This window comes from Bos indicus, chromosome 11 (assembly GCF_029378745.1).
Source record: "Bos indicus isolate NIAB-ARS_2022 breed Sahiwal x Tharparkar chromosome 11, NIAB-ARS_B.indTharparkar_mat_pri_1.0, whole genome shotgun sequence".
In the NCBI taxonomy this organism is placed as follows: domain Eukaryota; kingdom Metazoa; phylum Chordata; class Mammalia; order Artiodactyla; family Bovidae; genus Bos; species Bos indicus.
Window position 1 is genome coordinate 92,460,917 of NC_091770.1, and position 22,440 is coordinate 92,483,356.

Genomic DNA, 22,440 nt, shown 5'->3' on the forward strand with positions numbered 1-22,440 from the left:
ACAGTTTATGACTGTAGCCCCCACGCAGTTCCTGACACACAGTAGGTGTTCAAAACAGCTGTCAGTGAATATAGTCATCCTTTCAGTGAGTACCCACGACCATGCTATTCAGCCCCAGTCAACATCTAAGGATGCTGAAGCTTTGAGAGGTCGAGTCAGCTGATTAAGGGATGAAGCTGGGACTGCAACCCAGCAGCCTAACTCCCGAGGTCATATTTTTAACTCCTGCACTGCCACACCCCTCCTTCTGGTTGCTGGAATGAATCTGTCTCCTACTTCTCCTCTCCCAGTGACTGGGAAGATCCTGTCTATGTTTGGGGAGAACAAAGATTTCCTGGAAGCGAAAGCAAGGCACTGTGTCACGGTTGTAATTAGTGGTTGTATTAGCCTCTGTTTTACCACCTCCAAAATTAGCAGAAAAGGCCAACTTGAGCTTGCGTCACGTAGTTCTGCTAATGAAGGGATCCTTTTAATTACACACTCAGAGCCTATCTGAGATACAAAGCGTTTTAATGCTTAAACACAGCTCTGCACCAAAGTATAGGGCTGCATGAATCCAGACAATAAGTGGGAAAACTCATGTGAAGAAGTCATCCTTGGCCCAGACTCTAATTCTTCTTGGCATTCAATTTCATCCAAATCCAGATCCTCTCCAATGTAATCCTAATTCCCTTTTGTATACAGTGTACACCCAGTGAACCCTTATTCAGGGATTCAGTAGGCATATCCTGGTCAAATATCCTTTTTCCTCCAGATTTCAGTTGAAATCTGTTCGCTTTGTGAATTTCACTTGTCACGGACTTGCAGGTCGGCAGCTGGCCAATCTCTGCTGCGCGGGTGTTGAGAGCAAAACCAATCTCACTTGGCCCTGCCCCAGGGGCTCATGGCATTTGCAACCAATTTCACGAGACAAATCTGTGTGTGTCCCTCCCACGCGGTTTTCACTAGTGTCACTCATGGGGCTGGTCCCATAGGCCTCTCTCAGGCCAGGCCTCCCTGACTTCACATTTGCGGTTGGTCAGGGAAAGGGAGTAATTCATTGAGCCTCCTTTAGGCCAGGAACCTTCTCGTGCCTTGATCATTCTGCCTAAGCTATGGTGAGACCTTCAGTTCAGTTCAGTTGAGTCGCTCAGTCGTGTCCGACTCTTCACGACCCCATGAATCGCAGCACGCCAGGCCTCCCCGTCCATCACCAACTCCCGGAGTTCACTCAGACTCACATCCATCAAGTCAGTGATGCCATCCAGCCATCTCATCCTCTGTCATCCCCTTCTCCTCCTGCCCCCAATCCCTCCCAGCATCAGGGTCTTTTCCAATGAGTCAACTCTTCGCATGAGGTGGCCAAAGTATTGGAGTTTCAGCTTTAGCATCATTCCTTCCAAAGAAATCCCAGGGCCTATCTCCTTCAGAATGGACCAGTTGGCTCTCCTTGCAGTCCAAGGGACTCTCAAGAGTCTTCTCCAACACCACAGTTCAAAAGCATCAACTCTTTGGTGCTCAGCCTTCTTCACAGTCCAAATCTCACATCCATACATGACCACAGGAAAAACCATAGCCTTGACTAGACGGACCTTTGTTGGCAAAGTAATGTCTCTGCTTTTGAATATTCTATCTAGGTTGGTCATAACTTTCCTTCCAAGGAGTTAGCGTCTTTTACTTTCGTGGCTGCAGTCACCATCTGCAGTGATTTTGGAGCCCCCCAAAATAAAGTCTGACACTGTTTCCACTGTTTCCCCTTAGGACAGATATATTAACATAAACTCTGGAACCTTGATGGACTGGGCAAGGTTGGAATCCTTGCCCTGTCCATCACTAGCTGATGACCTTGGGAAAATGTCTTAACCCGCTTGTGCTTTGGTGTCTTTATCTTTATAATGGGGATGAAAATTCTACCTATTGTGATGATTAAATGGGCTAATATATGTGGAGCATTTAGAATTATACCCGGTACGCCGTAAGCACTCAAGAAGCGATAGCTCTTGTTATCTATCAGATGAAACTGAGCTCAGGAAAAATAAAGCACGTACTCAAGGTCACGCCCCCCGTACATGGTTATCAGTTGGTGATCTGGGTCTGTGTGACTTGCAAGAGTTGTTTTTCTTTTCTAGGCTTCCAGCGAGGTTGGGCAGCTCTGGGGGTTTCTCTGACAGCCCTCCACTAGGACTGGAATCACAGCCCTTGCTGGGTGGAGCATGACCTGGAGAAAGTTACTCTGTGCTGAGCCCCTCCTAGCCTCAGGATGAGCAGCTGGCTTCTGCTTTTACTGCTCCAGACTGCCCTCTCAAAGGTTACCCAGGGGCCTCCGCGGTACCCTTAACCCCCTGCTGCTGCTGCTGCTGCTGCTAAGTCACTTTAGTCGTGTCCGACTCTGTGAGACCCCATAGATGGCAGCCCACCAGGCTCCCCCGTCCCTGGGATTCTCCAGGCAAGAACACTGGAGTGGGTTGCCATTGCCTTCTCCTCCTAACCCCCTGACCTTTCCTTAGTTCATTTTCTTCATTGCGTTCCATGCAGTCAGTCACTCGCTTTCTGTAACTCTCGTTCTAAGCCCCTGCATTCTCCCAAGTGTTTTCCATCCTCTGCTTTTCTTCTTCTGAGGACCCTTTGAGGTAGATGGTCCGCTAAGCCTCTGTCCTTGACCTGCTTCCTGCCTGCCGAATCTCCCTGGGTGATCTCAGTTACATGTGGAGATGTGTGTGGCCCCCGAGCCTGGGAGCCTGTGTCCTGCTAAACCCTGCTCACCAGCAGCCGGGCCCCAATCCTGCTCATCCTGCAAAGCTTGCTTCCCTGATCCCTCCTACCCGAAATACTCTCCTCTGGATTCCCCACAGCACTTCATTGGCAGCTCTCTTGTGAAATGTGTCATCTTTTGGACTTATATGATGGCCATTGAAGTCTGTGGCTTCTGTCCCCCTGAGACTGAGTTTGCCAAAAATAGAATCCACGTTTGTTCCCAGTGCTCTACATCTAATAGGTGATGAAAAAAAAAAAAAAAAAGACATGCTGATAAATGACTGTGCAAGAGCAGTATTCTTTAAGACAAATAACATGAAGAATTTGCTATAATTTTACCCGAAGGCAAGAAAACGGGCAGGGTGAACTCTGGGTGTCATTTTCAGCTTCAGGTTCTCTAAAGCCACTTTTAAGGTAATAATGCAACAGTAATAATTTATGATAATAAGAATAATAGTCATTCTGGTTCCACTCCTTACTGAGGGCGTGGCTTTGGGGAAATGGCTCTATCATCCAGCCTCCATTTCTGTTCTGTAAAATGGAGACAGACAGTAGAATCTTGCTTGCGGGGGTGTGGGCAGATTCAGTTGGGGGGGGGATGTAAAATGAGGTGCTAGCATCTTGGCCAGGGCTTAGTAAGTGAGAAAGTGATTGTAACTGTTATCATTCATTTGATACATATCTAGCAAACACCCTCCTCCAAAATCAAGGACAGAGACTATCCTAGTGGTCCAGTGATTAAGAATCCACCTTGCAATGCAGGGGATGTAGGTTCGACCCCTGGTCTAGGAACTAAGATGCCACATGCCATGGGGCAACTAAGCCCATGTGCTGTAACTACTGAACTCACCACTACACTAGACAGGCCATGCAATGCAACAAGGGATCTGCATGATGCAATGAAGATCCCATGTGCTGCAACTAAGACACAATGCAGCCAATCAATTAATAAAATACTTCAAAAAATTCGTATAAACTAAAAAAAAAAAAAAAGATCATGGAGATCAGGTCAGCTCAAGCCCAACCTTCTCCAAGAAGATTAAACTTGCCTCCTCCAACCCACAACTTTTTTCCTCCGAGAACTTTGGTCCTAATAAAACTAGAGTTTTTAAAATGCAGCTAATAAATTAAGCATGCATATTAGTAATCAGGTCCAGAGAGAAAGTCTACTTTTTTTTTCTTTATGCAATTTGAATTCCCCCAACATAGAGTTGTTGTCAAAATCCATTAAGGTATTTAATTTCTCTTGTCATTGCCTAATTCCCCAAGCAGGCATCCAGACAGTTTGCAGTGGTGTTTCTCACAGAGTACTAAATGTTTAGTTATCATGGTACATTTTTTAGACGATGTCTCCCTGATGGCTCTAGAGACCCTGAAGAGATCGTATAAGTTCAAGTACAAGGTTAAGGCGGGATGTCAGAAGGGCAAGAGTTGTAGGAATTACGCAGCAAACAGGTCTGGGTTTGAGCTCCAACACAGCCACTTGCCAGCTGAGTGACCCTGGGAAAGGTCCTTAGCCTTTCTGAGCATCAGCTTTCTCATTTGCAAAAGGGGACAATAATATCAATGCACAGGGTCATAGTGAGCACTAAATGGAAATTGAATATGAAGCAGCTCATAAAATGCCACATGTATAAAAGGCAGCTTAAAAATCCCAGCGACCTGGACACACACAGATTGGGGTCTGAAGGCCACGGCGCCCACTCACCACCCCTCCCAGAGGAGGAGGGTACTTATCATGTCACAGTGGCCAGAACCATCGCATCCTGATGCTTTCTCCTTTCACCATGGTCTCTCCAGGAGCCCGTTCAAATAAATTAATCTCCCCACTTGATGACCTCACCTGGTGGGAGTGAAAGGTTTCCATGCCAACGGGAACATGGTGGGGAACCCCCTCCCCAAGAAAGAAAACAGAAGAGAGTCTGTCACTTAGTTTCCCTGAAACTAAGAGCTGAAGTCAGGGCTGGCCTCTTCCTTGGTCGTCATGGCAACGTTGCTGGACCAACCCCCATCCTGCAGACACAGGAGCTGGAGGGCAAGTGGGACTCCTGGGTGGTGGCGCCCAGGCACGAGGACGGCGCAGCAGAAGCACTCCATGAGGTCCATGAGAGAAGTGTTCTGCCTGCTTTTTCAAAAAACAGAAACCAGTGGCAAAAGTATTCCCCTCGCCAGGGAATGGGGAAATTCTAGTTTTTATCATACGGTTCCTTGGGTGATGATGAATAGATTTAGAGTCCACCATCAGAGCCAGTTCAAACCTAGTGAACGAGCAGTTATTACTTCCCCAGCCATGACGTAGAGCTAGGAAGCTTGTCCCTGTGCCTCTCCTGTCGTGCTCGGGGTCGGGGGACGTGGCTGAGGCCCTCGCCTGCTGCCCATTGCTACAGTTTGGTGCGCAATCTCTGCAGCGATTTCCCATCCGTGATCTAATGCAACCTGAGCAACAGCTTGGGGAGAAAAATGCAGCATGCCCCTTTTACAGGCAGGAAAATGGAGTGCTGTGACCACGAACCAATGTGTGTGAATATGACTTTCATTTTCTCTTTTCTAGTTTGCTCTCTGCCCCTTCCCACAAAATGCTTTCATCTCTGACAGCACTTGAACTTGCCAAACATGTTCAATTCTTTCCTTCACTCTTAAGCTCTGTGTAGCTTTTAAAAGTCACCTTCTAGACGTCCCTGGTGATCTAGTGGTTAACAGTTCCCCTGCCAATTCAGGGGACGCTGGTTTGATCCCTAGTCGGGGATGATCCCACACGCTGTGGAGCCACTAAGTCCATGCACCGCAACCACTGAAGCTTGCGTGCCTAGAGCCTGTGCTCTGCAACAAGAGAAGTCACTGCAGTGAGAAGCCCAAGCACCGCATCTAGAGAATAGCCCCCGGCTTACCACAACCAGAGAAAGCCCGAGTCCAGCAACGAAGACCCAGCACAGCCAAGAAAATAAATAAATAAAATAAAAACAAAAACCAAATAAAAGTCACCTTCTAAGTCCAACACCTGCCAGCCAAATCTACCCAGATGTCCCCCTTGCACCTAAGTGCAATAGAATTTATTCCCTACCTATCTCCCATCCCCTATCTCAACCAGCTTCTTGCTCTTTCCATGTTATTATTGGCAACTTCATCCTCCCAGCGAGCCAAGTTCAGAACTCTTAAGTCAGCTTCGGCTTCCTCTTCTTCTTCACCCTGGCTTCTGGGAACCTAAACAGAAACCTCCCCCTGTCCTTCTTTCATTGAGGAGCTCTGATTCGAATATTTGAGGAGTTCCTACAGATGGAAGCATGGAGCATGGTGGTTATGGGCAGAGGTTGTGGAGTCAGGGTGCCTGGGATCTTGCTGATTTCGGGCCCCTCTCATTTGGTCCCACCATAACCTTTGGAGAGTACTGCTATTCTTACTATGATTCCCGTTTTCCACATGGCTCACTTTCCCTTTGAGACACAAGAGTGTTGACATAACTTGCCCAAGGTCATCCGGATCGATGGGACTCCCTCATAACCAATATGCAAAGCTCCTTCCCACCCAGTTGCAGGTTTCTTAAGAGCAGGAACCTGCCTCACAGTGTCTGGGGAGGGAGACGCTGACTGAGGGCCCCTCAGAGCCAGCCAGCCGGGTTCTACTCCCCACAGCAACCCTTTCTCACTGAGTGGCCTTGGGGACACAACCAGATAATAGCTAGAGGTCTGCAGCGAGCCGAATACTGGCCATACATCCCTGGAATCTGTCAATGTGATCTTACTTAGAAAAGGGTCTTTGCAGATATAATCAAGCTAAGGATCTTGAGATTATCCTGGATCTAGAGTAGGCTGTAAGTCCAGCGGCAGGTATCCTTTGACAAGAAAAGCAGGGGGACATTTGACACAGATACACACACAGAAGATGCGGCTATGTGAAGACAAAGGCAGAGATTGGAGCGATGCCGTCACAAACCAAGAAACACCACCCAGATGTGGGAAGAGCAAGAAAAGACTCTCCCCTCGGGCCTTAGGAGAGAGCACAGACCTGCTAGTATCCTCAGATTTGAGACTTCTTCCCTCCAGAACTGTGAGAGAGCACGTTTCTGCTGATTCAAGCCACCAAGTGGGTGATAAACTTATTATAGCAACCCTAGGAAATCAGGGCAAGGTCTCAGTTTCCTCCTCTCTGAAATGGGTGACCTTGAACAGTTACTGTGAAGCAAGGTACCTGAAAGCAACGAGAACAGTGCCTGGTGCCGGAGGCCCTCGATAAATGTGGGTTGGACCAAATGAAATATATTCTGAGTCATTATCTTGGACACTTCTCCCCAGGGCACACCTGGCTGGCTGCCTCTGTCTACAATAATCTCAGGCTTGTGAAATGTTTAGCTTCAGAACCCAAGAGCCAGAAGGAGGAGCCACAGGGAGTCTCTCCTCTGGCCTAGGTGTCTGGGGGGTGAGTTGCGCAGCGGGGGGAGACGGGAATGGATGGGAAGCTGGCTGGGAGGTGTGTGCCCTTGTGAGGCTGGTAACCAAGCGTTGGCCCACTGCCAGCTCTGATGAGCCTGTCACTGTAGGTTTTACAAAACATCTGTTTCAGGAACAAGCCGGTTCTTTCAGGCAAGCTCCAGAGATAATAGTATGTTTTTCCTAGACAGAGCCATGACATGTTCGCTGAAGCTGAATATTTCTAAATGTGACCAATTTCTTAAGTGGCAGAAGCCCATCAGACTCTTCAAGAACATGGATTGCGCGTGGGCAGCCGGAACGGTGTCCTATGCCATTCCAGACCTGGGGCCACATCTGCTCTGGCCTATAGGGAAACGGCCGGGGTAGAGGGGCAGGGGGTACTGAGCATTCAGACGCTGGTCCCTCTGAAGGTCACACCTGCTTCTACAAGGGAGTCAGGTTCCTCGGGTCCATGCATATGGACGGTGGCTGAGGCTGAAGGATAATGTGCTGTTTATCTTCCCCCTATTTGGGTTGGCTACTGAGAATTTGACTGGGTAACACTATGATGGTATGCATACCAAAGATGCCCAGGCCCTGATCACAGCTTTGCTGGTTTTGACTCCATTCCAGCCCGAGAGAAGAAAGCTCAGGTGTGGTGTCCTGTGTGAAATGAGCAGACGGCGCCGTGGCATGAGATACAGGTAGGACCAGAAAGCAGACAACGATCAGGAAAGTGCTGGACGCAGCCCTGCAGGTCGAAGGGCAACGTGGGCCGTGGACGAAGCAGACTCCCAGACACCCTCCAAGCAGGAGGCTCCTCGAGATGAGATACACAAGTGGTCCACAAGCCATGCCCATCTCCCAGGTAGCTCGGAGCTTCCCTGGCTGAGGAGTCTCCGCTTCTAATCCTTGCACAGCTTTGGCCTCCCATCCTTACCCGGGGTCTCTGCATCCCAGGCTCTTCTTGATCCTGGCATCCTCTCCTTCCTCGTCAACCTGCTGCCGGGGTCCCAGCATCCATGGGTCAGGACCATCCTGGCTGGTCACTAAGCTCCCAAGGCCAGGTTGTCTGGTTGATCACAGAAGGCTGTGACTCTGGTCCAGAAGGCTGCTCCCAGAGGGAGCACTGGGGCAACAGAATCAAGGAATTTCGAAAGGAAATAGCTTCAAGTCAGAGACTGGCAAGTTCAAGGTCCTCATTTTGTAAGCAGATAGAAGACTGAGCTCTGGAGGTGGGAAATGATTTATCCAAGGTTTCCCGGCACGTGGGTTTTCGCAGAAAGTAAGAATGCAGGTTTGCCAACTGCTCTTGCAATTTGCTAGGACAATGTCCTTGGCCCTTCCTACAGCCTGGGTCAGCTCTTTGCAGCTGGGGCCCCTCTCTGACTCACTGCTGGCTCTGTGGCAGTAGCTCAGGGCCAGACCCAGACCAGTGCCCCTGTGACTATTACTGAGACATGGTCGAATGGGTTTCCTTTGTCAGACAAATCAAGAGACTGACGTGTTAGTGAAACCAACACAAAGGTTTCAGGATTCGGTGAACACCTAGACTACCAGAAGGGAGGTGCTGTTTCTACTTACAAAATAGTGTGGAAATCAATAAAAAATGTTAAATTTACAAATCATGTCACTGTTCATTTTTCCCTTGCCTAACTGTCATCTCTGGTCCACAGAGTAATGGCCTCTGTTTATTAGAGGGAGACCCAGGTTCGATCCCTAGGTTGGAAAGATCCCGTGGAGAAAGGGCTGGCTACCCACTCTAGTATTCTTGCCTGGAGAATCCCAAGGACAGAGGAGACTTACAGGCGACAGTCCATGGGGTCAGACATGAATGAGTGACTTACACTCTAACCTTTCCTCCCGGTCTGGTAGGAACTCTCACCTTTCTTTACAGATGGACACTGAGGCTCAGGCAAGTTAAGTGGCTTGTGATCCAAGGTCACATAACTCACAAGTGCTGGACCATGGATTCCAGTCTGCGCTGTTTTACCAAAGTCAGGGCATGCTGATAGAAGAACGGTAATAAAATGTAATGAGATGTAAGGAGAGTTTTCTCTCTGCCAGGCCTGTGATGTGTATGAGCTCATCTAATCCTCACAACCACACCGTGTTTTTCCTCTCCTGAGGGAAAACAGGCCCAGAGACTTAAGGAACTTCCTCGGGTGATCCCAGCCAGTCTAGGAGATGGGAACAGCTAGAGGCAGAGAGCTCAGGATAAGAAGTAAGGGTATGAGAGGACCCTTGGAAGGGCGCTGGATTTGCTGGTTGTGGGATTTGGGGCAAACTGCTTAAATATTTTTTTTTTAATATTTTCACAAAATTTACCATTTGTATGGATATAGTACCATTAAGTACATTCATATTATCATGTAAGCATCACCATTGTCCGTCTCTAGAACTTTTTCATCTTCCCAAACTAAAACTCTGTACCCATTAAATACCAACTCCCCATCTCCCACACCCCTCCACTCTCACTCCTGGCAACTACCATTCTACTTTCTGTCTCTATGAACCGGACTCCTCTAGGGACCTCTTATAAGTGGAATTAGGCAGCATCTGTCCTCTCATACCTGGTTTGTTTCACTCAGCACAATGTTCACAAGACTCCTCTGTGTGACAGCTTGTGTCAGAATTCCTCTCCTTTTAAAGGCTAAATAATATTCTATTGTGTGTATAGACCACACGTTGTTTATCCAGTCATCTGTCAGTAGATAGCTGGGTGACTTCCACTTTTTGGCTATTGCGAATAGTGCTTCTATTCGCAACAACTGAGGCTCATCTTTTGGGGTCTTCCACACCTGAGCCTCCAGCTTTGTCCAAATGCAGAGGCCCATGCCTGGGTCAGAAGCCAGAGAGAGATCCATTGTCCCTCACCCCCACATTGAGTAGCCCAGCCTTGTTTGTTCACCTCGATTCGCCCACTCTGCCCATCCCCACAGCTCGCTCCATAATCCAAGCCGCCATCACCTATCACCTCATCGACGGGTCGCCTGATTTCCAAAAGCCCCTGCGCCAGTCTCCCGGCTTGTAAGCTTCCCTGCTGACACACCCTCTGTGTCACAGCTCAATTGCAGATCCCAGCGGGTCCCCGGAGACCCTACCCTGGCTCTCCTCCTCCTTTCGTTCCAGTGCTTGTGGCGACGGCCCCTCCTCAGACAGGCCTTCCCGACCTCCCGCTCACAGCTTTAACCCGCACTTCCCCAGTGCCCCGGGCCCTTCCTGGCTTCATTCCCCACAGCACTCATCACCATCTACGGCACAGAAATTGTACTCATTTATTTTGTTTATTGTCCACTCCCTGCCTTTTCACTCCAGTAAAGTACGTCAGTTGCTCATAAGCGGGGATTTCCAATGCTTTGTTCACTAATGACTCCTCGGTCCTGGCACAGAGCGAGCACTCAGCGAACACAGGCCGAGTGAGGGAATGCATGAATGACCAACCGTTCTCTGCCTGCAGGTCAGAGCCTTCGCTCTCTGGCCTGGTCAAGTCCTTTCACGTTCTGGCTCTGTATTCTGCTCCCACCCATGTCCCACCATGTTCCCAGGTAAACTCCAGGCAGACAGCACCGTTGGCCACGTCCGCCTGCCATCTGCTAGCTGAGGGCCTCTGCACGTGCTGTGGCCGCTGCCTGGAATGCCATCCCTCACCTCGCCCCGCCCTTCACCATGCTTTACAACACCCCTCTTTACACCGCTTCTGAAGCCCTTTCACATGGTACTATGATCAAACTGCCAGCCCTGAGTTGGGGAGGGGGGTCATCTTGATCTCTCGATTCCCAAGGCCGTGGCCCGAGCACACAGTAGGTGCACAGAAAATGACTAGTGAGGAAAGGGAGCCAACGACTGGAGCCTCAGCTGCTTCAGCCGTGAAACCAGGCAAGGCTAGTCCTGCAGACGCCTGAAGATTAGAGACACCCGTTACCGTAACACCTGCCACAGTGCCTGGCACACGGTGGGCATTTAATCTCTAGTAGCTCAGTCTCCAGAGAAGGCAATGGTACCCAACTCCAGCTCTTGCCTGGAAAATCCCATGGATGGAGGAGCCTGGTGGGCTGCAGTCCATGGGGTCGCGAAGAGTCGGACACAACTGAGCGACTTCACTTTCACTTTTCACTTTCATGCATTGGAGAAGGAAATGGCAACCCACTCCAGTGTTCTTGCCTGGAGAATCCCAGGAATGGGGGAGCCTGGTGGGCTGCCATCTGTGGGGTCGCACAGAGTCGGACACAACTGAAGCGACTTAGCAGCAGCAGCAGCAGCAGCTCAGTCTCAGAATAAGGATGGTAAGGACTTGTGCAGGATCTGCTGTTTCCATTGTTCAAGGAGCCTCTAGCTGAAGTCCTGCCATCATGTATCACCTGTGGGGGCCACACCAGTAAGTGTCCACCCAGGAGAGAATTCCTGTCCTGTCCTGCCTTACCCACATCGGGCAGAGGGCAGCTGGCCCGCTGAGCAGAGAAAAACTCCAGTCCACCATCATCTCAGAACCGACTGCATTTATAATCAGCATGCCATGGAACTGAGCACTTCCAGGGACATCAGGAAGTAACTGTGCCCATCTCTCATTTTACACCCGAGGACACAGGTTTTCAGAGAGGTTGACTGACCTACCCACAGTCACACAGCTGGTTTGGGATTTTGCTTTTTCTGTCCTCAATGCAGAATTTTACTTCTCTCTGGTTGAACCTACTGGACCCTGAAGAATTTGATCATTTAGTCTTAAACTCTAATTTGGGCTAAATCTGGATCATTTTCATCACTATACTGATAATTGAAGAAAGCAGTTGTTGTTTAGTCACTAAGTCATGTCCGACTCTTTTGCAACCCCATAGACTGTAGCCCATCAGGCTCCTCTGTCTGTGGGATTTCCCAGGCAAGAATACCAGAGTGGGTTGCCATTTCCTTCTCCAGGGGATCTTCCTGACCCAGGGATTGAACCGGAGGCTCCTACATTGGGCAGGTGGATTCTTTACCACTGAACCACCAGGGAAGCCCAATTGAAGAGAGAGGGGCATGTTTTTAACTTGCATAATCTTCCAACCAGCAGCATCAAGTTAGTTTTAAATGCTGGGCAATGTGTTTACCGAGAATCTCCTCTGCTATTCAAACAGACAAAATAGAGGTGAACCTCGACCCTCTCACTCTTACTGTCTCCCTAGACGGGCGACCCGCCGTTAACACAGGGACAGCAGCGTCCTGCCACAGGCACTGCCGCTCTCCTTGAATGAGCCCCTCCGTGGAGAGCCCCGTGGGGAACACCTCTGCCATCTCCCCTTGGTCTTGGGCACAGGAGCTCTGGGCTCAGCTGTTTGCGTGGAAGGACGCAGCATCAGCAAGCTTGTGGAGCCCAGGAGCCCAGCGTGTTGGCAGAAAGATCAGGGAGACAAGTGAGGGGTGGCCCCGGCTGGGAGTGAACCCAGAACTCCCCTTCGCTGTGAGTCATTAGCCACCAACAGACTAATTCACAACCTCTGGTCCCAGAGGAAATCATTACTCCTAATTATTATTATTAGGCATAATGACTAATTAGTAAAAATAGCTACCATTTACTGGGTGCCAACTTATGCCTGGTACTTAATGCATATTATTTCTTTTTTTCCCCCCATTTCATGCTTCTTGGTTTTCTTTCTATTTTTCTAATTATAAACTCTATATATGTTCAAGGGAAAAAATATTTAAAGATATGGAAAAGCAGAGAAAGGGGAAAAAATTCCCTCTTTGTTTCACCACCTACACACAGCCAGCCACAGCTAACATGGTGGTGTTTTCTTTTCAGGATTTCTCCTCTGTCTGTCTGTCTGTCTATCCATCTCATAAGTGTGCAAATGTATGTGTGTGCGGTATATAAGGTTTAACATAGCTGTCATCATATTTTTACAAAAAATTACTTTGAACTCTCACAGGGATCCCAGGAGTTGGGTACTAGTATCTCCATTTGACAGATGAGGACCCCAGACTCAGAGAGGGTAAGGAACTTGTCCAAAGTCACACAGCAGATAAACGGCAAGAGAGGGATTCAGATCAAGTCTCTCTGTGTCACCAAAACCGGTCTTTTCCCCATTCTGCCGTGTTGTTTCCCACTCGTGAAGGGAGAATCGGGGATAGTTCTGATTCCATCTCAATCCCTGCTACCCCAACTCCTCTGACCATGCCGGATGGACCACCCTTTACTGGGAGACACGGCTATAGATATGGGAGACACAGGCAACTCCAGCTAAGTCCACTCAACTGGCCAGTACCTGACTATGGAAAGCTTCGAAAGCTGAAGCTTCAATGAAGACATTCTTTCAGAAACTGGAGGGAATCTGTGTTTTCTGTCCATATAGATATCTGGAAAGCTGAAATCAGAAAGCATAATGAACTCGTTTTTGCAAAGCATTTTGCACGAGACAAATACAAGTAACTTCTACAGAGTAGGTGCTGGGGGGCTCGGAGGGCCTTCCCTGGCCTGGCCTGCAGCATCCATGGGGAGCGAACAGTGAGGACCTGGAGAGCATGTTTCCGCAAATGGTTTGAACAAAACTGTAGGTCCTAGACATCCTTAGGCTGGCACTGAGCAGGTCGGCACATGGCACCTCCCCTGTGTTGAACCCTGGCACAGGGCATCTAAAATCAACAAGGCACAGTGTCTGCCTGCTCACAGGCAGCTCACAGGAGCTGTGAGCTCACAGGAGCTCACAACTGTTACAGGGAGAGAGGTCCTGAAGGCTGTGGTCAGTGCCAAGACACAGAAACCTCTTCTGTTTCCCAAACCTCAAGGGCAGATTCCTAAAATCTTTAAGATGGGAGAATTCATGGTGGAGAAGAGAAGTTCAGTTCAGTTCAGTTCAGTCGCTCAGTCGTGTCCAACTCTTTGCAACCCCATGAACCGCAGCACACCAGGCCTCCCTGTCCATCACCAACTCCCAGAGTTTACCCAGACTCATGTCCACTGAGTCAGTGATGCCATCCAACCATCTCATCCTCTGTCATCCCCCTTCTTCTCCTGCCCTCAATCTTTCCCAGCATCAGGGTCTTCTCAAATGAATCAGCTCTTCGCATCAGGTGGCCAAAGTATCGGAGTTTCAGCTTCAACATCAGTCCTTCCAATGAACACCCAGGACTGGTCTCCTTTAGAATGGACTGGTTGAATCTCCTTGCAGTCCAAAGGACTCTCAAGAGTCTTCTCCAACACCACAGTTCAAAAGCATCAATTCTTTGGTGCTCAGCTTTCTTTACAGTCCAACTCTCACATCCATACATGACTACTGGAAAAACCATAGCCTTGACTAGACAGACTTTTGTTGAGAAAGTAATGTCTCTGCTTTTTAATATGCTGTCTAGGTTGGTCATAACTTTCCTTGCAAGGAGTAAGCATCTTTTAATTTCATGGCTCCAGTCACCATCTGCAGTGATTTTGGAGCCCAAAAAAAGAAAGTCTGACACTGTTTCCACATCTCTATTTGCCATGAAGTGATGGGACCAGCTGCCATGATCTTTGTTTTCTGAATGTTGAACTTTAAGCCAACTTTTTCACTCTCCTCTTTCACTTTCATCAAGAGGCTCTTTAGTTCTTCTTCACTTTCTGCCATAAGGGTGGTGTCATCTGCATATCTGAGGTTATTGATATTTCTCCCAGCAATCTTGATTCCAGCTTGTGCTTCTTCCAGCCCAACGTTTCTCATGATGTACTCTGCATAGAAGTTAAATAGGTAGGGTGACAATATACAGTCTCGACGTACTCCTTTTCCTATTTGGAACCAGTCTGTTGTTCCATGTCCAGTTCTAACTGTTGTTTCCTGACCTGCATACAGGTTTCTCAAGAGGCAGGTCAGGTGGTCTGGTATTCCCATCTCTTTCAGAATTTTCCACAGTTTAGGGGGACCAAAAGTGGGAACAAATTGATTAAAGGCCTTTATGAAAATCCTCTGTTCATCGAAAGAAAATAATAAAGGGTGAGGACTAAATAATATCCGTTAGGTTGAGCTTCTATATCTTAAATTTAGGAACAAGAAGTTGTCACACTTTGGCCCCTAGACAATTTTCAGGATCTCTTGCAGTTTGAACAAGATGCCTAGAATCTTTCTGGCTTTCCTGCAAAGCAGTGTTTACATGGAGAAGGCAATGGCACCCCACTCCAGTACTCTTGCCTAGAAAATCCCATGGACGGAGGAGCCTGGTAGGCTGCAGTCCGTGGGGTCGCGAAGAGTTGGACACGACTGAGCAACTTTATTTTTACTTTTCACTTTCATGCATTGGAGAAGGAAATGGCAACCCACTCCAGTGTTCTTGCCTGGAGAATCCCAGGGATGGGGGAGCCTGGTGGGCTGCCGTCTATGGGGTCGCACAGAGTCGGACACGACTGAAGTGACTTAGCAGCAGCAGCAGTGGTGTTTACATGGAGCCACATTTCTGCGTGTATGTTTCTGTGTGTGTGTGTTTGCACGTGTGTGTTCCAGCACCTGAAGGTTCAGACATCTCTAACTGAATATCCAAGAACTGTTGAATTCTACCTTCTGGATCCTAGCAGAGCCACAGGAAGCTGTGAGTGTGAAAAGCTTGTAATGTTCCCGCCTCCAGTTAGGTGCTTAGATACTCAGCAATTTCCCAACATGCCTGCTCCCACATTCTCATCCATAATTAGTGTGGGGGAACTTCAGCCCTACCTCCTGCCTCCGGGCCAAGGAGCCCACCCCATCGCCCCCTCGCCAGGGCATCCTCTTGACACGTGTCCATCATCCAGAGCCCCCTGCACCATCCTCAGCACCCTCATCTCCATCGCAGCTGGAGCTGCCACCGCTCCAGGCTGCCTTGCTCCTCTCCCTGGTGCCCCTTGGCTTCCCAACGCCCAGACCTTCTTTTCCTAATCTTTCCCAACAGGAGTGACTCAAGCTTCTCATCTGTGGGAAGGGAAATGCCTGGACTCAGTGAGGGGGCTGGGAGGGCCTGTGAGGGTAGGTGCGTGGACCCCAGCACAGTAGGAGCACAGCCGGAAGAGGAAGAGACACTCACCCTAGCTGGGTTCAGATCCCAACAGTGACGCTGAAATGCTGTGTGACTTTGGGCAAGTAACTTAGCTCTTTGACTGTCTATTTTTTCATCTTTAAAATATAGATTCCTGGGTCGGGAAGATCCCCTGGAGAAGGAACTGGCAACCCACTCGAGTATTCTTGCCTAGAGAATCCCATGGACAGAGGAACCTGGCGGGCTACAGTCCATGGAATCACAAAGAGTCCGACATGACTGAGCAACTAGATGACATGAAAATATAGATAAAATCGCCTTTGCAAAGTTGTTGTGAAGATTAAGTGATACTTTTTGTATATATATATAAAAATATATAAAATATGAGATTATGCATATATATTTTTATAAAATGTTATAAAACACTCATTTTGTGTACACACACCCACACCCCAGCTACAGACAATGGCTGGCTTAGGGCAAGCACCAACTTCTCTGGGTTGGCCATGTCTATACTTCCTAAATCTGTCATGAAGAACAGAAGCCACAGTGTAATTGAAAGGGTTCAGTTCAGTTCAGTTCAGTCGCTCAGTCATGTCCGACTCTTTGCGACCCCATGAATCGCAGCACGCCAGGCCTCCCTGTCCATCACCAACTCCCGGAGTTTACCCAGTCTCACGTCCATCAAGTCAGTGATGCCATCCAGCCATCTCATCCTCTGTCATCCCCTTCTCCTCTTGCCCCCAATCCCTCCCAGCATCAGAGTCTTTTCCAATGAGTCAACTCTTCACATGAGGTGGCCAAAGTACTGGAGTTTCAGCTTTAGCATCATTCCTTCCAAAGAAATCCCAGGGCTGATCTCCTTCAGAATGGACTGGTTGGATCTCCTTGCAGTCCAAGGGACTCTCAAGAGTCTTCTCCAACACCACGGTTCAAAAGCATCAATTCTTCGGTGCTCAGCCTTCTTCACAGTCCAACTCTTACATCCATACATGACCACAGGAAAAACCATAGCCTTGACTAGACAAACCTTTGTTGGCCAAGTAATGTCTCTGCTTTTGAATATGCTATCTATGTTGGTCATAACTTTCCTTCCAAGGAGTAAGCGTCTTTTAATTTCATGGCTCCAGTCACCATCTGCAGTGATTTTGGAGCCCAAAAAAAGAAAGTCTGACACTGTTTCTACTGTTTCCCCATCTATTTCCCATGAAGTGATGGGACCAGATGCCATGATCTTTGTTTTCTGAATGTTGAACTTTAAGCCAACTTTTTCACTCTCCACTTTCACTTTCATCAAGAGGCTTTTTAGTTCCTCTTCACTTTCTGCCATAAGGGTGGTGTCATCTGCATATCTGAGGTTATTGATATTTCTCCCGGTAATCTTGATTCCAGCTTGTGCTTCTTCCAGCCCAGCGTTTCTCATGATGTGCTCTGCATATAAGTTAAATAAGCAGGGTGACAATATACAGCCTTGATGTACTCCTTTTCCTATTTGGAACCAAAGGATTAGGTAAATGTGAAATATTTAAAGGAAATACTGAGGCACATTTTTTTCCTTCTTTGCTTCGAATGGAAAGATATCTGTCCGTCACTTTACAGCAAGGGCTTTGTGGCTTTTTTAGCACAGTGCAGGGCTACCAAATCCGACATGGGCACAGCACACAGCCCAACTCAGCTTCACACACAAAGTCTGAAAACAAAACCCAAATGGCTTGAATTCCCACATTCATGACAGTGCTCTCTTTGGAAACAGCATGTTCTCTTTGAAGAAGATGCTCACAGCTAAGAACACTGTCACATTTCATAATGATCATCAAAGGGACATCTACAACAGCTCAGCTCATATATTATTATGTGTTTGATACACTGCTCAATTAGACACATCAACCAGCCCCTCAAAGCTGGAGTCCCGTAGTCCTGAAGCTCCACTGGCCACCTCAGACCTGTCCAGTCTGGGCCATGCTTGGTCCAGCACCTGGATCCTCGGATGCCTGAGCCCCAGTCTTGTTTCTGCTGTCAGCAGGGAATCCTCAGGCCTAAGCTGAACCTGAAGCTCTAGCAGCTCCCAGCCCCATCCTCATAGAGGAGGTCAGTTTCATTTGCTACTTCCCCACTAGTTGGATGCCCTGACCATTATCCCTGCCTTTTTAAAATATTTATTTATTTTTGGCTGTGCCAGGTCCTCACTGCCGCATGAGCTTTTCTCTAGTTGTGGCGAGCTGGGGCTCCTCTTCATTGCAGGCGCAGGCTTCTCATTGTGCTGGCTTCTCTTTGTTGCAGAGCACAGGCTCTAGGATGCACAGGCTTCAGCAGTTGCGGCTCCTGGGCCCGATAGCTGTGGCACGTGGTCTTAGCAGGTCCTTGGCATGTAGGATCTTCCTGGATCACGGATTGAACCTGTGTCTCCTGCATTGGCAGGTGAATTCTTTACCCCCGAGTCACAGGGAAGCCCATTCCTGCCTCTATGACACAGTCCTGCCAAGTCCTTACCTGCTTCCTCCACCAGGGCGGCAGACAGCATTGTGCACACTCCTTGGTGCTATCTGGGTCTAGCTGTGAATGATCTGAACTCATGGAACCAGGAGGTCATTATGACTGGTTGCCTACGCCTAGCCTTCCATGCTCCTCTGGCCATCATGGACCCACAGCCATGGACCCCGGTGAATCCAAGTCTGTTTGGTTGTGCACTTTCATTTGAAAAGCTTTGCTAACTCTCTGTATCATGCTGCCCAGGGCCCCCGACCTCAGACTACACTGGCCTCTGATGTACGTTCCCACCCAGTGGTTCAGGTTGTGGGGGGTCCTCTCAAATATTGTTGGTGTTATTATTGAAAAATCATCTCTTGATAAAAGACACAAAAAATGTAGAAATATGTAGGTAAGAGAACAAAACTCTCATATATAATCTCACCATCTAGAAATGATCATTTTTAATATTTTGGTAAATTTTCTTCCCTTCTATGAATATAATTTTTTCACACAGTTGAAATCTTACTATGCATACAATTTTGTAGCTTGATTTACATTTAACATTTTATTATAAGCATTTTGCCATATCACCAAAAATTATTTATAGATATCTTTAATAACTGAACGACTATCCCCCAAGTTAATGGACATTTAGATCATTTTGGATTTTTCACTACTTAGAAAGCATGACAAATTTTGCTCACCATATAAAGACCCAGAAGTGAAATTTCTGAGTCAACAATTATGAACATTTTTAAGGCCTTCAATATATAATATGGCTTTAGTCTATGACCCTAGTAAGTTACTAAGGAATAAATTCGTAGTCTCCAATTCAAAGTTTTTCTATCTATAATCTTTTGTTTGCCCTGAAGTTAACTACTGAGATCACAATAAAATAGGGTGACACATTTTTCTATTAATTTCAACACAAATATGGGTTTAAAAATATTTCACATAGGAGTGTGTGAAACTAGAAGTGAAGAGATTAAGCAATATTTTCAAGTGACCCATAGTCACTTTCCCAATAATGGGAAATAGTCATTGAGATTTGTATCTTTAATTATTTTTTAGACTTGTCTTCTCAAAGCTATGAATCTGGGTCTGAGTCAGCACCCTAAACAACCAGAATTGGAAACAGTGAACTCTATTTTTGAGTTTCTTGTGCAGATTATGAACTTGGGATGTCAGCTGCTCAGAATCCATTTATGTAATAAATTTTCCTTAATATCTGTCTTCCCATGAACCCTCCCTGGATTCCTCCAGGCAGAATTAATCACCCTGCCTCCCCAAGCTCATCGCCAGTGTCTCATTTAACACTTACTTCGGTCTTTTTGTATTTGAATTATTTGTCAAGTCGCCCACTCGGCTGGGAGCTCCTAGAAGGCAAAAGCTGGTGTGGTTCCCAAGACTAAGCATAGAAATCAACTCATAACAGGATAAGGATTGATGTTCAGCTTGCCAGTAAGCACGTGGGCTGGGCCTTGTTAGGAATCTGGCGTACAGAACACTTCCAAAAGGGGAAGTGGAAGGAGATTCAGTGCCAGCCCACAGGCTGTCCTCAGAGCAATGGCCAAGAGAAGAGACTATTTCTTCTAAAATGTCCATGGCTCCAAAATGAAAGGAAAATTCACTGGTTATTTTACAGATATTTATGGAGTACGTTCTGGATAGTAGGACTGTGCTAGGTGATGGGATCCAGGGAGGAATAAGAAGTTCTTTCTCCCTTCCCAGAGCTCATGGCAAAATCTACAACAAATAGAGGTTTCCAAGGGCTTCCCAGGTGGTGTTAGTGGTAAAGAATCACCTGCCAATGCAGGAGACATAGGAGACATGGGTTCGATCCCTGGGTCAAGAAGATCCCCTGAAAGAGGAGGGCATGGCAACCCACTCCAGTGTTCTTGCCTGGAGAATCCCATGGAACTGAAGCAACTTAGGACATATGCATGCATGGTCTTACTAAACAGTTATCCACAGGTGAGGGTAAGTATACATGCAAAGACCAACATAGGACAGGAGATCACCTGGTCTTCCACTAACTAGAGACCACCCCCTTTAGTCAGTTGGCTACAAATCTTTATTCAAGATGCCTTCCAGCCAACTCCACGAGCCTGGCCACATCTTGAGCATCAGCTCACTTATTTCCATTCCGAAGTAACCTTCCAAGGATAAGTCAGACCTTTGAAATCTGCTAAATCTTACTGCAGATTTCTCTAGGGATTCTCACATGCACGCTGGTTTGCCATGAAAAATTTATTACTTTTAACCAAATGGATATTTTAAAATATGTTCTACATAATTGGGATAAAATGTCGAAGGCCTAGGGATAAAGATCCATTAAGAAAAAGCATGGTGTGGTGGAAAGTTTGGGAGTGAGATGGCTGGGGATAAAACCATCATCGCCACTCTCTGATGAGTAATCCTGTGACACTGATAAGTTACTTAAACTTTGTGAGGTTCTGTACTGTCATCTGTATAATAGGGATAACGAAACATACCACCAGAAGGAGAAAGGAGGAAAAGAAGAGGGAGAACAAAGAAAAGGGCCATCTGGGCAGGTGAGACGGATGCCTAGCATCCAAGCAGAGGGCACGTGGACCATTTAAGAGAAGGGAGGAGGAAACTTCTTCTAGTGGGTGGAAGGATGAGCAGGAGATGTGGCATCCCATGATGCAGATTCCCAGGCTAGCCTGAGTCCCAGGGAAGTCCGTTTCCCTCTAACCACCTCGGTTTTCCCATCTGTAAATTCCGCAGGCTGGAATATGTCCTGAGAGCTTGTCCCAGTTCCTACATTCTATCAGGCCCTTTGTTTCTCTCTTCTGAAGTGGGCGAGGCAGGGGACAGATATACAGCTAAGGGCAGTGCCAATGCAGACCTACATCAAAACAGCACTCCCTCGGGCTCTCACGGGTCCAGATTAGAAACCGCTAGCCTAGCTGACCAAGCGGAAGATTTCATGCTCCTGAAAGAGCCTGCTACGTGCTCGTGTTTCGTGAGCAAAGAAAAAAGATCCATCTCCCATTCTGACACTACTGCGCCGGAAATTCATAAAATATTGAAGTGACTGATACAGTCATTTTTCATGTCAGCGGTGGTTTTCTCTACTTCTCTGCATTTGCTTGTCCACCCAGTCACAGATCCCTTCAAGTAATCAGAACATCCATTATGAGGACCACCAAGCAGAGATGTGGCTTGTCGCCTAGGAGCCCGGGTTCCAGGCTTTTCTCCGTGGCGGTTGACTACCTATGTCCCCTCATCGTTTTCTCTTGTGTGTGTGCCTGTGCCTGAAATCTCCTCTCTGTATACAGACGCCAGCCATATTGGATTACAGCCACCATAGTGATCTCATTTTAACTTGATTATCCAATGCCCCTATGCTCCGAATAAGGTCGTATTTAGAGTTACTGGGGGTTAGGACGACAACACAAATTTGAGGGAGGGGGAAGGTGTGACACAATTCAGCCCACAGCAGGCAGTCCGTTTATTCATTCATTCATTTGTCCATTTGCTTGTTCATTCATTCTTCCAACCCTACCCAAGTACGTCACATGTGCCAGGCATTGAGACAGGTACTAGATACAAAGCTGAACAAGAGAGTCCTAGCTCTGGATGAGCTCCTGTTGGGTGGAGGCGTGATCCACCCACAGAGGGTTCACTCCATATGGCGTAAGTGTGGATGGAGAGGTGGGCACAGGGACGGGGGGGAGGCACTCTGCTCCCCTGGGAGTGCAGGGCAGGCTCCTGAGGCTCCCAGGAGGTAACTGAGAGATGAAAGGCTTGGGTAGAGCCTTCTAGGTGGCAGACAGGAAGAGAGGAAAGCCGGGATTCCACCCAAAGGAAACCACCTGTATAAACAAACTGAGCATGGGAGGAAACAGCCCAGTACTGG

General features: G+C 47.7%; 1 protein-coding gene across 3 annotated transcripts in view; it reads right to left on the reverse strand.

Annotated features, from left to right (window-relative positions):
* The window catches only part of TTLL11 (tubulin tyrosine ligase like 11), a 268,063-nt gene that overhangs the window by 55,902 nt on the left and 189,721 nt on the right, over positions 1-22,440 (reverse strand). For 2 of the 3 annotated variants that reach the window (XM_070799197.1, XM_070799198.1), the window contains exon 7: positions 13,382-13,480. The exons of the other annotated variant lie outside the window; for it this stretch is intronic. In XM_070799197.1, coding sequence (XP_070655298.1) covers positions 13,382-13,480 — 99 coding nt within the window. The remainder of the gene's footprint in view (positions 1-13,381; positions 13,481-22,440) is intronic. 3 annotated transcript variants of the gene reach the window in all.